General features: G+C 36.1%; 2 protein-coding genes across 2 annotated transcripts in view; one reads left to right on the top strand and one right to left on the bottom strand.

Moving 5' to 3' along the window:
- The window catches only part of LOC106871320 (arylsulfatase B), a 28,108-nt gene extending 19,669 nt beyond the window's left edge, over nucleotides 1–8,439 (top strand). The window contains exons 4-9 of the mRNA XM_052970983.1: nucleotides 1,360–1,538; nucleotides 2,969–3,086; nucleotides 4,055–4,150; nucleotides 5,439–5,682; nucleotides 6,789–6,940; nucleotides 8,081–8,439. Coding sequence (XP_052826943.1) covers nucleotides 1,360–1,538; nucleotides 2,969–3,086; nucleotides 4,055–4,150; nucleotides 5,439–5,682; nucleotides 6,789–6,940; nucleotides 8,081–8,346 — 1,055 coding nt within the window. The 3' untranslated portion in view covers nucleotides 8,347–8,439. The remainder of the gene's footprint in view (nucleotides 1–1,359; nucleotides 1,539–2,968; nucleotides 3,087–4,054; nucleotides 4,151–5,438; nucleotides 5,683–6,788; nucleotides 6,941–8,080) is intronic.
- A 4,747-nt stretch (nucleotides 8,440–13,186) lies between these two features.
- The window catches only part of LOC106871319 (fidgetin-like protein 1), a 21,256-nt gene continuing 20,211 nt past the window's right edge, over nucleotides 13,187–14,231 (bottom strand). Inside the window, exon 19 of the mRNA XM_052970982.1 lies at nucleotides 13,187–13,315. Within this exon, the coding sequence (XP_052826942.1) occupies nucleotides 13,187–13,315 (129 nt within the window). The remainder of the gene's footprint in view (nucleotides 13,316–14,231) is intronic.

The raw sequence follows: 14,231 nt of genomic DNA, 5'->3' as shown, positions 1-14,231 counted from the left end.
ATATATATATATATATATATATATATATATATATAGTGAGGATATGTTATGCGCGCGTGAAGCTCTGTGTGTGTGTGTGTGTGATGGACAGAAGTAAGCATCTCTCTGATAACATCTGTTATAAAGTTACCAGCCCCCTACCACTTCACTTGGTTATCTACCTCATACCAATCCTCCTAACTCTTCCTTTTACTCTTAAAAGATATATATATATGTGTATAAAGATATAGGTTTGGTGATGCAAACAAGAAAAATAGAACTCAAAATATATTTTTTAATATTTAACATAACCAACATAGTGACACACACGAAACTTTCATCCCTTGAGTCACTCTGTTGCTTCTGCTAAATAATGATAATAATAATAATAGTATATAAACTAAAATAATTAAAGGTTTTCATTCTAAATATTAAATTGGATTAGCTACTTAATAAACATGAATCCAAGACAGAGAGGCGGTTCTGTGCACAGCATTTTTGTATTGGATTGATGTTTATAAAGTATCTAATTTAATTTAATGTTGATGGTGATGTGTGTGTGTGTGTGTGTGTGTGTGTGTGTGTGTGTGTGTGTAGAACGAATGTTTCTTATTACAGAGTGCGCTAGGTAACTGGGTGTTTCTAAACACAGTTTTAGTGAGCCATGCGTGGAAGATAACGAAAAGTAATATCACGTGACATGTGCCAAATTTCGGCTCATTCTCAATGCAACGCAGCATCCATACGGCAGATTCCAATTTGACACAAGAAGCAGCAGGAAGGCACTTTGTGTTTATTGATTGAAGCCACCAATCACAGTGGCTCAAGGCTTCTCGTAAGTTGCAAGGTATTTCGTGCTCAGGGTCGGGAAAGAGCTGGAGGCTCCCAGAAGAGGAATGACATTCTTATTTCTTTACTGCCCACAAGGGGCTACACACAGAGGGGACAAACAAGGACAGACAAACGGATTAAGTCGATTATATCGACCCCGAAAGGATGACAGGCAAAGTCGACCTCGGCGGAATTTGAACTCAGAACGTAGCGGCAGACGAAATACCGCTGAATATTTCGCCCGGTGTGCTAACGTTTCTGCCAGCTCGCCGCCTTTCTTAGACATTCTAAGACATTCTAAGAGAAAGAAGCATTCTCAACGTGCGTCCAGATGTCGATGTCAGGACAACCAAGTTTGTCCAATGGGTTTAGAATATACCAACGACAACCCCAGACAGTCAATGGAGGTTATTGACGATCAGCCTAAAGTAACGGAGTTCTATGACAAGTAGTCATGGCTTCACTGAAATTGATTATTATCTATTGATCTATCAATATATTCAATGAATGATTACATGTTTATTTATTTATTTATTTATTTATCTCAAGGTCTCCTCACTGGCAGTGGCAACCATTACACACATCGGCGCTGTTTCCTGGGTTACTGTGGATATGATCTTTGGAATAATACGACACCCGACTTCAGTTACAAGAATAAGCGAATATATTCAACTCATCTCTTCACAAAGAAAGCGGCTCAACTCATTAGAAAACACAACACTAAAAAAGTAATTACGTTATTTCGTGGATAGCTGAAGTAGTTGACACTTCTCACTTATTGAATCTTCATCTCATCATCATCAACATTTAATGTCCATTTTCCATGCTGATATGGGTCAGGTGGCTTGGCAGGGACTGGAAAGGCCTGGGGGCCACAACAGGTTCCACAGTCTGTTTTGGTTTCGTCTCTATGGCTGGATGCCCTTCCTAATGCCAACCACTTTTCAGAGTGTACTGGCTGTTTTTTACATGGCTCCATCACCAGTGCTTCTTACAAGGCACTAGCAACCATTCTAATACTTTTTACATGGCACCTTGGTTTTAAGATCTCAATTTCATTCGTATTTATTAACCTTTTTGATATCACCTGCCTAAGACTGCTCGTAGTTCTATGATACAATTTTTCTGCTTAAGGTGATCTAAATTAGAATCTTCCATCAAAATTTCATGTTAATTCAAGTTCCAAACACCAGATTAACAATGACAAAGTTATTTTCCTAAATTCTTCATTATTTTCAAAATGAAGAGACACAAAGGAACAAAGGAAGAGTATTTTAACAGAAATATATTAACAAAACGACTCCCATGAGCTTAACAGAGAGAGAAAAGGCAAAAAATCTTCTTTGTTATCTATTATACTTTTAGTCTCATCTCGGCTGTCTTAAAGGAATATACAGGGTGTCCACAAAGTCTGGGTACATGGAGATTAACACATACTTTAAGAAATTATTTCTTATATTTAATTGTTTATATTATGATTTCATTTACTCCATGTACCCACATGAAGATTAACACATACTTTAAGAAATTATTATTTCTTATATTTAATTGTTTATGTTATGATTTCATTTACTCCATGTACCCAGACCTTGTGGACACCCTGTAGATTAACTTATAGATTAATTTGACTGGTGTTTTATTTAATTGATCCTGGAAGGATGAAAGATAAAACTAACACCTTAAGGATTTGAACTCAGAGCGTAATGGTATGTAACTTAATACCAAAAGACATTCTGTCCAACATCCTGTAGGAAGTTTTAACTTCTAATCTACATCTTAATGATGTGACCCCAGGAAGCAATGTTGACTTTGGCTGTATTGGAACTCAGAGTGTAAAGAACTGTAACTAAATACAGCAAAAACATTTTACCCGATGTTCTGATTCTGTCGCTCCACAGCTTATATTTTAATATTAATTAACACACATCCACATATGTGCATATGCATAGCACACAGATCCACATACATACACGCATTATTATATATACACTCTCACAAACACATATCCACATATGTGCATATACTTACCACACAGATCCACACATACACATACTCACTCATTCACTCTCTCTCTCTCTCTCTCACTCACTCACACACACATTATCACATACACATACATACAAAAACCTCTAAACTCGTTTGTTTGATTTCATTTCAGCCAATGTTCTTACTCCTGTCCCTGCAAGCAGTACATACCCCTTTGAAGGTGCCACTGAAGTACAAAGAACTCTACAAGAATTCTTGGATACCCTCAGGAGAAAGGAGGAGACTAGCAGGTCAGTGAGTTTGGTTTATTTCACCAATTAAAGTTAACAGACTCGTAGGAACAACACGCAATGGTCTCCAACCCTTTTGGTACTGCAGACCAGTTTCATGCAAATCATAGAAATATCCTTTATTAGAGAGTAAGTGACAGAAAGAACATCTGACTATTAAAGAAGCACATGGAGTCAATGTCTTACATTTTTGTCTTTTTAGTGCTCAAATTCAACCTTCATTGCCTTCCCTTTTTGTCACCCCTGCGTTCACAGTGTTTCCAGGACATGAAAAATTAAAATAATGTAATGAATTAAGTCTGATGTTCTACATTTCCTTTTTATATAATTATTATCTATCAAAGCAATGAATAAAAGATATTACACTTCATTTGGCCCATATGGAACAATGCATCTTGTAATTATGATTACATGTATCATAACTGTAATTACGTCTATTTTTAATTGTTATTATGTGCTGTAATTGAAATGAAATGGGTCCAAATTGGAATTGTGTGGGCGTTGCATTTGTGACGACATGTCATAATTGTTTATATTAATTGTAATTATATTTATGGTTATAAATTACCTGTGATTGTAATTGTATGAGATAATTCTAAGCATATATGCATGGTAGATAGTGATTATTTGTATTATATTTATGTGTGGTTAATTATAATGTGTGTGCTTGTGTGTGTAAGAGAGAGAGAGAGAAAAGAGGGAGATGAACTGTGGTAACTTCAATTGGAACGGTGATTAGGTATGTTGTAATTGTATTTATATATGTTCTGTTTACATGTGTTTACATGTGTTTACATGTGTTTACATGTGTTGATTCTAATCATATGCTGTAACTCTTGTCACATGTGTTATAATACATTTGTGTTGAGGTGTTGCCATAAATGTGCGTTCAAAACCCCAACAATTTTTATCCAATAAATAACTATTGTGTATACAGAAATAGTAATCCAGGATTCTCTAATCTGTAGGAATGGTGTCCTGCATTGATGAAAGCATTGGATATCTCATTACGCTCCTCAAGAAGAAAATGATGTGGAAAAATACTATCTTTGTGTTTTCAACAGGTTATAAAATTTTGCTTTGTTTTTTTTAATGCTTTTTTTTATTCTACTTTTTTTTTATTAAGTCAGTGAATTTGCTAAGTCATTAGCATATCAAATAAAATGCCATGTAGTATTTGCTTTGATTCTCTGTAAACTGGCTTCAAATCTCACTGAGGTCAACTCTGCCTATGGTGAAATTGCTAAATCAGCAGATGAAAAGCTTCATAGTAATAGTCCTGGATCTTTACATTCTGAGTTCAGTTTTTGCCTAACGATTCAAATTCTGCATACAGATTAAAATCTCACTAATGATCCTGGTTATTAATCAGGATTTGATCATTAATTATAGATACTATAATTGGTCAAGCGGTAGGATGATGGCTGTCTGCTTCTGCAGTCAAACAATGATGACATTTCACATTAGTTGTTTTATCATTGTTGTTTAGACCCTTATCAGTCCTGACGGAAGAGACCTATGATCAAAGGCACTCCAGTTGTGACCATTCCACTTATTTTTCAGATATTGTGTATCTATGTTATACCTTATCATCTCATGTCTCCATCTATTTGTTTCAATTGACAGGGTGGATCTGAGAGAGATTTTCCAGGGGATCTTTTTTTTTGTATGTTAAGCATATAGATCACTGGTTTGGCTGTGTGGTAAGTAGCTTGCTTACCAACCACATGGTTCTGGGTTCAGTCCCACTGCATGGCACCTTGGGCAAGTGTCTTCTACTGTAGCCTCGGGCTGACCAAAGCCTTGTGAGTGGATTTGGTAGATGGAAACTGAAAGAAGCCCGTCGTATATATGTATATATATGTATGTGTGTGTATAAGTTTGTGTGTCTGTGTTTGTCCCCCCAACTTTGCTTGACAACCGATGCTGGTGTGTTTACGTCCCTGTAACTTAGCGGTTCGGCAAAAGAGACCGATAGAATAAGTACGAGGCTTACAAAGAATAAGTCCTGGGGTCAATTTGCTCGACTAGAGGTGGTGTTCCAGCATGGCCGCAGTCAAATGACTGAAACAAGTAAAAGAGTAAAAGAGTTGTTACAAAATGTTGTTTAGTCCCCCAGTTTAATGGATTCAATACCACTCCACACCATCTTTGGCAAGAATTTTCCACATGGCCTAAAGACTGAAACATGGTTGACAAAAACTGTTTAGAGGCCCATCAATGGGATTGTTCCTGTACTTGGGTGGTGACCTAATCTATCACCCACCTTAATACAATCACATGATCCCAGGACAAGTAACCTCAGCCAAAACCTCCTAATTATGTGAATTTCTTTTCTTTTCTTTCCAACAGATAATGGTGGCAGCACAATAAAGGGATCATCAAACTGGCCCCTTCGTGGTGGAAAAGGCCGGTATTGGGAAGGAGGTATACGCGGTGTAGGATTTGTATATAGCAAGCTATTAAAACGAAATCGTATCATTTCAAGACAACTAATACACATATCAGACTGGTTCCCAACATTTGTGCGACTGGCTGGAGGCAGTCTAAATGGAACCAAGGATCTTGCTGGTTATGACCAGTGGAAAAGTATCAGGTTTGTCCAGATTGTCTTCCATACAATTTTTTGTTGTTGTTGTTGTTAATCCTTAGTAAAAAAAACTTCAATGTTAAGGAAACCTAGAGAGAGAGAGACAAATGGAAGGAGGACTCTCTCAACCACTATCTGATTTCACTCATTGGGAGAACTCACGCTTCCAAATCCACCATCAACATTTCTTTTCTTCATTCCCATTTCATATTCCCCAACCATGCACTATGCAGCCACAACCTAGGCAACACATATCAAGCCCACACTTACTTCGTTATAGATATCTCAAAGGCATCCCCCAAGAGGGATGTGCTAAGCTTGTCTTTTTCAGCAGTGTGGTAATTTGTTCTCTTACATTTTACAGTCATCACTTTTCATTATTTCTGTCAACAATATATTCTTTTCTACTCTGGGCACAAGGCCCGAAATTTTTGAGAGGGAGCCAGTCGACTAGATTGACCCCAGTATACTTAATTTACTTAATTTATCGACCCCGAAAGAATAAAAGGCAAAGTTGACCTTGGTGGAATTTGAACTCAGAACATAAAGACAAACAAAATACTGCTAAGCATTTTGCCCGGTGTGCTAACGATTCTGCCAGCTCACTGCCTTATAAATATCTAACAATCCTTTCTACTGTAGGCACAAGGTCTGAAATTTTGGGGGAGGGAGCCAGTCGATTAGATCAACCCCATTTCACAACTTGTACTCAATTTATCAACCCAAATGGATGAAAGGCAAAATCAACTTCGGTGGAAATGGAACTCAGAACATAAGGACAGACGAAATACCACTAAGCATTTCGCACGGCGTGCTAACGATTCGGCCAGCTTGCCACCTTCGTTAAACAATATATCGAACCAGTGATTAGGCTATTGGAAATCTGGAACTAATAATGCTCATTGTTCAACAAATGCATGATATAAAATAAATCTTTGAGAAATTTTAAACAAGTGATGCAATATTACTTTCACTAAAGATCTCAAGGAAAAGGATAGGCAAGAAGAAAGGAACTCAACTATTGATATCATTAAGAATAAATACTGCTGTTTTTATTGGTGTTTTCAACATGTCATAGTCATATTTTTCCTTCTTTCTTTCTTTTCTTACAGTTATGGTACCCAGACAAAACGTAAAGAGATACTGTTCAACATAGACTCCTGCCACTATCCACATGGTGATAAATTGTCAGGTACAAAATTTGACACAAGGATCAAAGCATCGATTCGATTTGGAGCATGGAAAGTTATGACAGGCAAACAAGGTAAGCTAAAATAGCATGACATAAATAGTAGAAATACACTTTTTGTTCAGAACCAGCCTTTGAAAAGGACCCCACTTCTAAACCATGCATTACACAGGTAAAATTCAGAATTAGAAGAATCTTGTGTGTAACTATGTAGCAATAATTAATCCAAAAGAATTGTGAAAGTCAGAAATAAATGTTGGTATTTTCATCTCTCCACATGATGTGACCTTTACTTTTATTAAATATTACATTTTTCAGTAAATAAGGAATCAATTATTACAATGATATTACTTATTTTGCAGTAACCGCACAAGAATTTAATTTTCTTTGTACTCTAAGCAACAATCAGTTTATTTTGCTTAGAGGGTATTTTGATGATCAACTTAATACACGAATATCAAATACAATATGACTTCTTAATTCATTAAAATTATCTCCACCTGTCTCAAATGGCAAATAAACCCAGCTCCGTTTGAGAAGGGATACCTGTATTTATCTACGTTACTCAAATACATGCCACTAACCACTCTGAGAGATTTCGCTTTGCTTATTTTTGTTTAATTTATTACCTAGGCCCATAAATGTGGCTACTGGAGATAAGGTAGGCTAACAGCCATGCTGATGAAACCTACTGAGGCAGAAACACTTGTCCATAGTTACCCTCTTATCTCCAGACAACAAACCTGTCTCTTTCGTTAATGTTACGTCAACAATGGAGATTCCTTGATCTTTGAGATTATCTTCTCTCATTTGCTAACTGTGACACATCTTCTAGATGTGGTGGTAACTCATGTTGTATGGTATTTGGTGTACCCATATTTAATTATAATAATTAACTTATTGTATACAGTGCTCAGGTGCACAACAACCCATCAGAAAAAGTTATCAGAATTGCACGAACAGTACATGGAGTATGCACAGGAAGCAAACAGTGAAAAAGTCTTATAAAAAGGAAGAAATGGGGGTGGGAGGCATCAGGTGTCTTTATTGTTCGTACACCGATGGCCAGTCACATCTCTTAGTTTTTGTAGGCGTTTGTGTAAACTGGGGAAGTAACTCTATCAAGGGACGTAACTTTGATAAAACTTGAGCTACTTGACTACTAAAATTAACATCTAATTACAGTCTAAGTCTGTAATTGTTTTGTTGTTTCAGGTCGCGGTCACTGGTTGGCACCCCACTACATGAAGGATTTAACCATGCAAGACAGAGATCCTCCAGAGAAAAATGTCTGGATGTTTAACATTGCCAGAGATCCGTTGGAAAGGAAAGATTTATCAGATGCTTATCCTCAAAAGCTGCGAATGATTTTAGACAGACTTGCATTTTACAATAAGACAGCTGTTCCCTGTCATAATCCTTATATGGATCTGAGAGCAGATCCATTTGCAAATAATGGTGTATGGGGCCCTTGGATGTAAAATAAATATCTATCACTAAGAATTTGTATATAGTAAGTATAAAAAAAAACTGTTTCTCTTTGAGAAAGGATAAAGCAAAAAATTACATATTTATTGGGTCTTTTTATTATTATTTTCTTTTTAACTTTTTTGTTTAGCTCAGATCAAGGAAGGGTAGATGATCTGTCGTTGTTAATCATTTCATTTTTCTGACAGAAGTAATTATTGTTTACTGTAAAATATAGTGTGAAATTCCATAGGATACAAAATACTATATTAGAGTCAGCCTAGAATTCAAAGTACAAAGACATTCATTCCATTTCTGATTCTATATATAAGTCTTTGACTATTGATCAGCAAAAGGAACTAGTTGCACCATAGAATATATATATATTACACAGTACGTGTTATTTTCGTCCTTACAAAACAAAACTCCACTGATTTGAATGAACTTCCCCAGTGAAATTTGTGTGAATTTCTCTAATGAAAAACATCTGGATATTACTAAACCCATCTAATTTGATGGATGAAGATGTCTCTTTGGTCACACTACTATTTCATTTCATGTTTCCAAGAAAACTATGTTCATGCATAGCTCTGAAAAACTTAACTTTAACTTAAATTCAATAATTGTCCATGAACTCTACTGAGAAGATTACAAAGATATCAAAACATGTGTCTGCAGCTGATAGGAAAGAGAAAGAAATAACATTCTAGAATAGCATGCTTAATTTTAACTAGATTTGAACTTTTGTTCGGTTTTAATAAGAATAATAATTCTCTCAACTATAGGCATAAAGCCTTAAATTTTGAGGGAGGAGACTACTTGTTACCATCGACCCCAGTGATCAACTGGTATTTATTTTATCACTCCTGAAAGAATGAAAGGTGAAGTCAACCTCAGTAGAATTTGAACTCAGGACGTAAAAAGCCAAAAGAAATGTTGTGGAGTATTTTGTCCGATGCACTAAGAATTTTGCCAGCTCTCCACCTTAATGATGATAATCCTTTCTACTTTAGGCACAAAGTTTGAAATTTTGGGGAGGGAGCAAGTTGATTACATCAACCCCACTTCTTAACTGGTGCCTATTTTACTGACCCTGAAAGGATGAAAAGTGAAGTAAACCTTGGTGACATTTGAACTCAGTATGAAAAGAGCCAGGGGAAATGCTGCAAAGCATTTTGTCCAGTAACAATTCTGCCAGCTTGTCATTTAGTAATAATAATGACTTTATTGTATACAGAGCTCAGATGCACCACAAAACATCTGCAAAGGGTAAAAATGAATACCAAAAAACAGCATTCAGTGAAATAAAGAAAGACAACAACAAAAACAAAATGTGCATGCACAGTTCACAGAATAAAACAGAAAATAACAGAAAAATAAACAGTAAAAAAAATAAGGATTTCATTTTATTAATAATTTTCACTTCCTTTCAGTTCTATCAGACAATCAAATTACTAATGATATCACAGCGATGGTTACTTTTTCTAGACTGAAATTTCAAATTGATAAAAATGCTTTCCATAAATTGATATTGGTGAGCAAAATTCTATTGGACAAAATATTTCCTAATGTTCTGTCCTTACCAGGTTTTTGTAATGTTCTCATCTATTTGGCCCCCAAAATATTTTCATAACTGTAGATTTAATATCTTCTCAATATCTTCTGAATATTACCTAAAGATACAAAAGTGCTTGAAATCAGTTATTAATTCTAATCTCCCTAAGATTAACTTTAACCCCTTAACATTTAACATGCATTTATTTATTTATTTATGGATGCACCATAACCGTGGCCTGTGTCAGTGCAGCATATCCAGCCCATTTAAGAGTACCCTTCAATCATTGGGCAGTACATAACACTTGTGAAGACCTGTTAAGGCAAGTGAAGTTGCTGTCATGGCCGATGACAGTACTGCCCGATTGGCACCCATGCCAGTGGCACGTAAAAAGCACCATTTGAGCGTGGTTGATGCCAATACACCCTGAGTGGTCCCGTGCCAGTGGCACGTAAAAGGCATCATCCAAGCGTAATTGTTGCCAGTGCAACCTGACTGGCCCTCATGCTGGTGACACGTAAAAAGCACCCACTACACTCTCAGAGTGATTAGCGTTAGGAAGGACATCCAGCTGTAGAAACATTGCCAGATCAGATTGAAGCCTGGTGCAGCCTCCTGACTCACCAGCCCTCAGTCAAACCATCCAACCCATGCCAGCATGGAAAGCGAACATCAAATGTCGATGATGATGGATGAATGGTATTTAATTATTCATATTAAGGCATTGGATTAAGGATTTAATTATTCATTTTAAGGCATTGGATTAAGGCAGTGAGCTGGCAGAATCACTAGTGTCAGACAAAGTATTTAGCAGCATTTCTTCCAGCTTTACAATCTAAATTCAAAGCTACCAAGGTCGACTTTGCCTTTCATCCTTTTGGGATTATTTACATTATTTACGTTATTTACATTTGATAGATATTTGTCCTCATCTTGTTTGTTGTTAACACAACATTTCAGCTGATATACCCTCTAGCCCTCATCAGATGTCTTGGGGAAATTTCAAACTTGAATATATGGCATAGTGGTTAAGAGCATGGGCTACTAACCCCAAAATTCCAAGTTCGATTCCAAGCAGTGACCTGAACATTAATTATCATTATCGTTAACAATAAAGACTGGCAGAATCAGTAGGTTGCAAGGATTTGCCCTTAGACAGGAAACATAGTCCGAATTATTGCAACATAATAGACTCCACTAAATATATCCAAGAGCTTGGTATTAAACCAAGTGATGAATAAGTCTACCTCAGAAAGGTTGTGTCCTCACAAAAAAAAAAAAAAAAAAAAAAAAAAAAACCAGAATCGTATAGTTAAAGTTAAAAAGGCATATACTGAATAACTACACACTTCTATAACCTAAAACCAAAGATGATAATAAAGGAGCTACTTCATAGTAGAAATAACATAAACTTCCCTCAAATTTAAGCCCTGTCATCTTTAAGAAAGATCTCATTAGATAATGTAGTCATAATGCCTTTAATTACAAATTTACTCAATAAAGATTAAGCAGGGGTTGAGAAGGGTTAAACAACAGCAGCAATAACTCAAGCATTAGTCATCCGAGATCTAAAGAAATAAATGTGATATAAGTCCACCGAAATCATCTTAAATCCACTCAAAATGAGCAACAGTCATATTTCTAGGAATGTAGAACTTAAGAAGTTATTTTAAGACAATCAGAAATGTTGGATCTTCCTTCAGAAAAATGTAAAGCATAATAATGGTTATAGATTATTTACTTTTCCTGTAGCATGAACTCAGGCATGGTCATCATATGGTTGAGATGTTCATTTTGCAATCATTTGATTCGAAATTTAATCACAATGCATGATACCTTGAGCAAATGTCTTTTGCTATAGGCTCAGGTTGGTCCAAGCCTTAAAGGCAAAACAGAGTAGATGGGAACTGTGCAGAAGCCTGGAAATGGATTGTACTTAAATTGTCACCGGGTTTAACATTACTATTTGGCCCCTGGTTGCCTTTAACAGGGTTCAGCATTTGGAAAGCAATTATAAGTAAAGAAAGACAGTAATGGAAACCAAAAGTGGATGCAGAGTATTGAGGATAAAACAGAAAAGGACTGAAAAGCAAGCAGTAACAGTCATACAGTGGTAAGAGTACACTACCACAATAGGGGTCGTATTGGTGAGTGTCAGGAATTTTTGAAGGAAGCAGTGTGCTAACAGCTAACAACTGGTGCAAGAAATTTATTCCATGCTTTGACAATTTTGATCATTAAAAAAATGTTCCTGAAAGTTAAAGGATTGTTTTGTTTCTTTTTTATCTGTACTTTTTGAATTTTATTTTATAAGTATGTCCAGGAGTCAACAACAGGGAAATAAGATGAGATTTTTTGGTCAAGTGACAATAATTATTGTAAATAAATGGTAATTCCATATGATTATACATGTTTATTGTAGTTACTATTCAGCCACAGATCAGCTTTAATCAAAAGATGTTACAATTCTGATCATTTTGAGTTATTTGTTTTACTTAGATTATTTAAATCTAAATCATTTCAAAGTCACCTTCTTTCCAGGACAAAAAAAGTGGGGATATACAAAATAGTTTTGCAAGATAACTAAGAAAATATGGGCCATTTTTTCTAACAGAAAAAAATGTTAGAATATGAAGAAAACAGATTTGAATGCTGTTTTGATACATTACAATGTAGATCGATGTACCATGGAGGGGCACCCTCTTGTTGGCATGAACATAAATTGGTTGAAATAACACAATTTCAGATAAACCAGTAAATTTGCTGTTCACTGTTCTCATACATTAGAACTCCCATTCAGATACGGCTATGAATGATGAATTCAGCATTCGTGGATGATGATTCATAACACAGAAACATGTCTCATGATCCAATGATGTCATTCATAGCCTGATGCATTTTTACATGTTGCCAGAGAGGAGAAATTTCTCCCAAGAATATTGCTGCCGCAATAAGTCTTCCTACATTCAAATGAGCACAAACATGGTAAATATCATATCACATGCATATATAACCAGACACAGAAGTCTGATGCAGGCCTCTACCTGGCCGGCTCCTGTCAAACTGTCCCACCCAAACCAGCATGGAAGGGAGATGTTAAGTGATGATGATGATGATGGTGATGGTGATGATTAGTAATAACAACAACTACCATTAGAACCAAGAGACTTTATCGTAATAAAAATATTTTAAAACTTAAAATATAACCGGTTTTATTTTCGGTGTTATTCAATTTATTGGACAGATGTAAATTAAAACCATTGGAATAAAACTCAATTATTTAAGAATTTAAAACACTTTCATTTAGATCTGCCACCACTGCCAAACATACTGTTCCAAATGATGTATCCTTCTAAGTCTTTGGGAGAAACACTTGCTTTCACATGTATTAAAGCATCTTCAAAATCTGAAAACTGGATTGGTCGAACCTAAATAACAAATTAGAAATAAAAGGAAAATTAGAAATAAATCAAGTAAATTAAATAAATTAAATTAGAAAATTAGAAATAAAAGGAAAATTCATTAACACACACACCATCTGTTTATGCCAGTGGCACGTAAAAAAGCACCTACTACACTCTTGGAGTGGTTGGTGTTAGGAAGGGCATCCAGCTGTAGAAACCTTGCCAGATTAGACTGGAGCCTGGTGCAGCCGCTAGGTCTTCAGACATCAGTTAAACCGTCCAACCCATGCTAGCATGGAAAACAGATGTTAAACGATGATGATGATGATGATCTAATGAAGCTACAGTTTAATGAACACCACCGCTTTATTATTAGCTAAATGTTATCACCTTAAACATGTATATATATTGTTATTCTTTTATTCTTTTGCTTGCTTCAGTCATTTCACTGTGGCCATGCTGGAGCACCAGCTTAAGCCTAATACTTATTCTATTGTATACTCTTTTGCTGAACTGCTGAGTTATGGGGATGTAAACACACCAACACTGGTTGTCCAGTGGTGATAGAGGGACAAACACAGACACAAAGACACACACACACACACACACATATAAACATATATGGCGGCGAGCTGGCAGAACCGTTAGCACACCGGGCGAAATGCTTAGCGGTATTTCGTCTGCCCGCTACGTTCTGAGTTCAAATTCCGCCGAGATCGACTTTGCCTTTCATCCTTTCGGGGTCGATTAAATAAGTACCAGTTACACACTGGAGTCGATATAATCGATTTAATCCGTTTGTCTGTCCTTGTTTGTCCCCTCTGTGTGTAGCCCCTTGTGGGCAGTAAAGAAATAACACACATATAAACATATATATAAACAGGCTTCTTTCAGTTTCCATCTACCAGATCCACTCACAAGACTTTGGTTGGCCTGAGGC

This window comes from Octopus bimaculoides, chromosome 10 (assembly GCF_001194135.2).
Source record: "Octopus bimaculoides isolate UCB-OBI-ISO-001 chromosome 10, ASM119413v2, whole genome shotgun sequence".
NCBI classification, from domain to species: domain Eukaryota; kingdom Metazoa; phylum Mollusca; class Cephalopoda; order Octopoda; family Octopodidae; genus Octopus; species Octopus bimaculoides.
The sequence above is the reverse complement of the archived record's forward strand: the minus strand, read 5'-3'. Positions and strand labels throughout refer to the sequence as shown.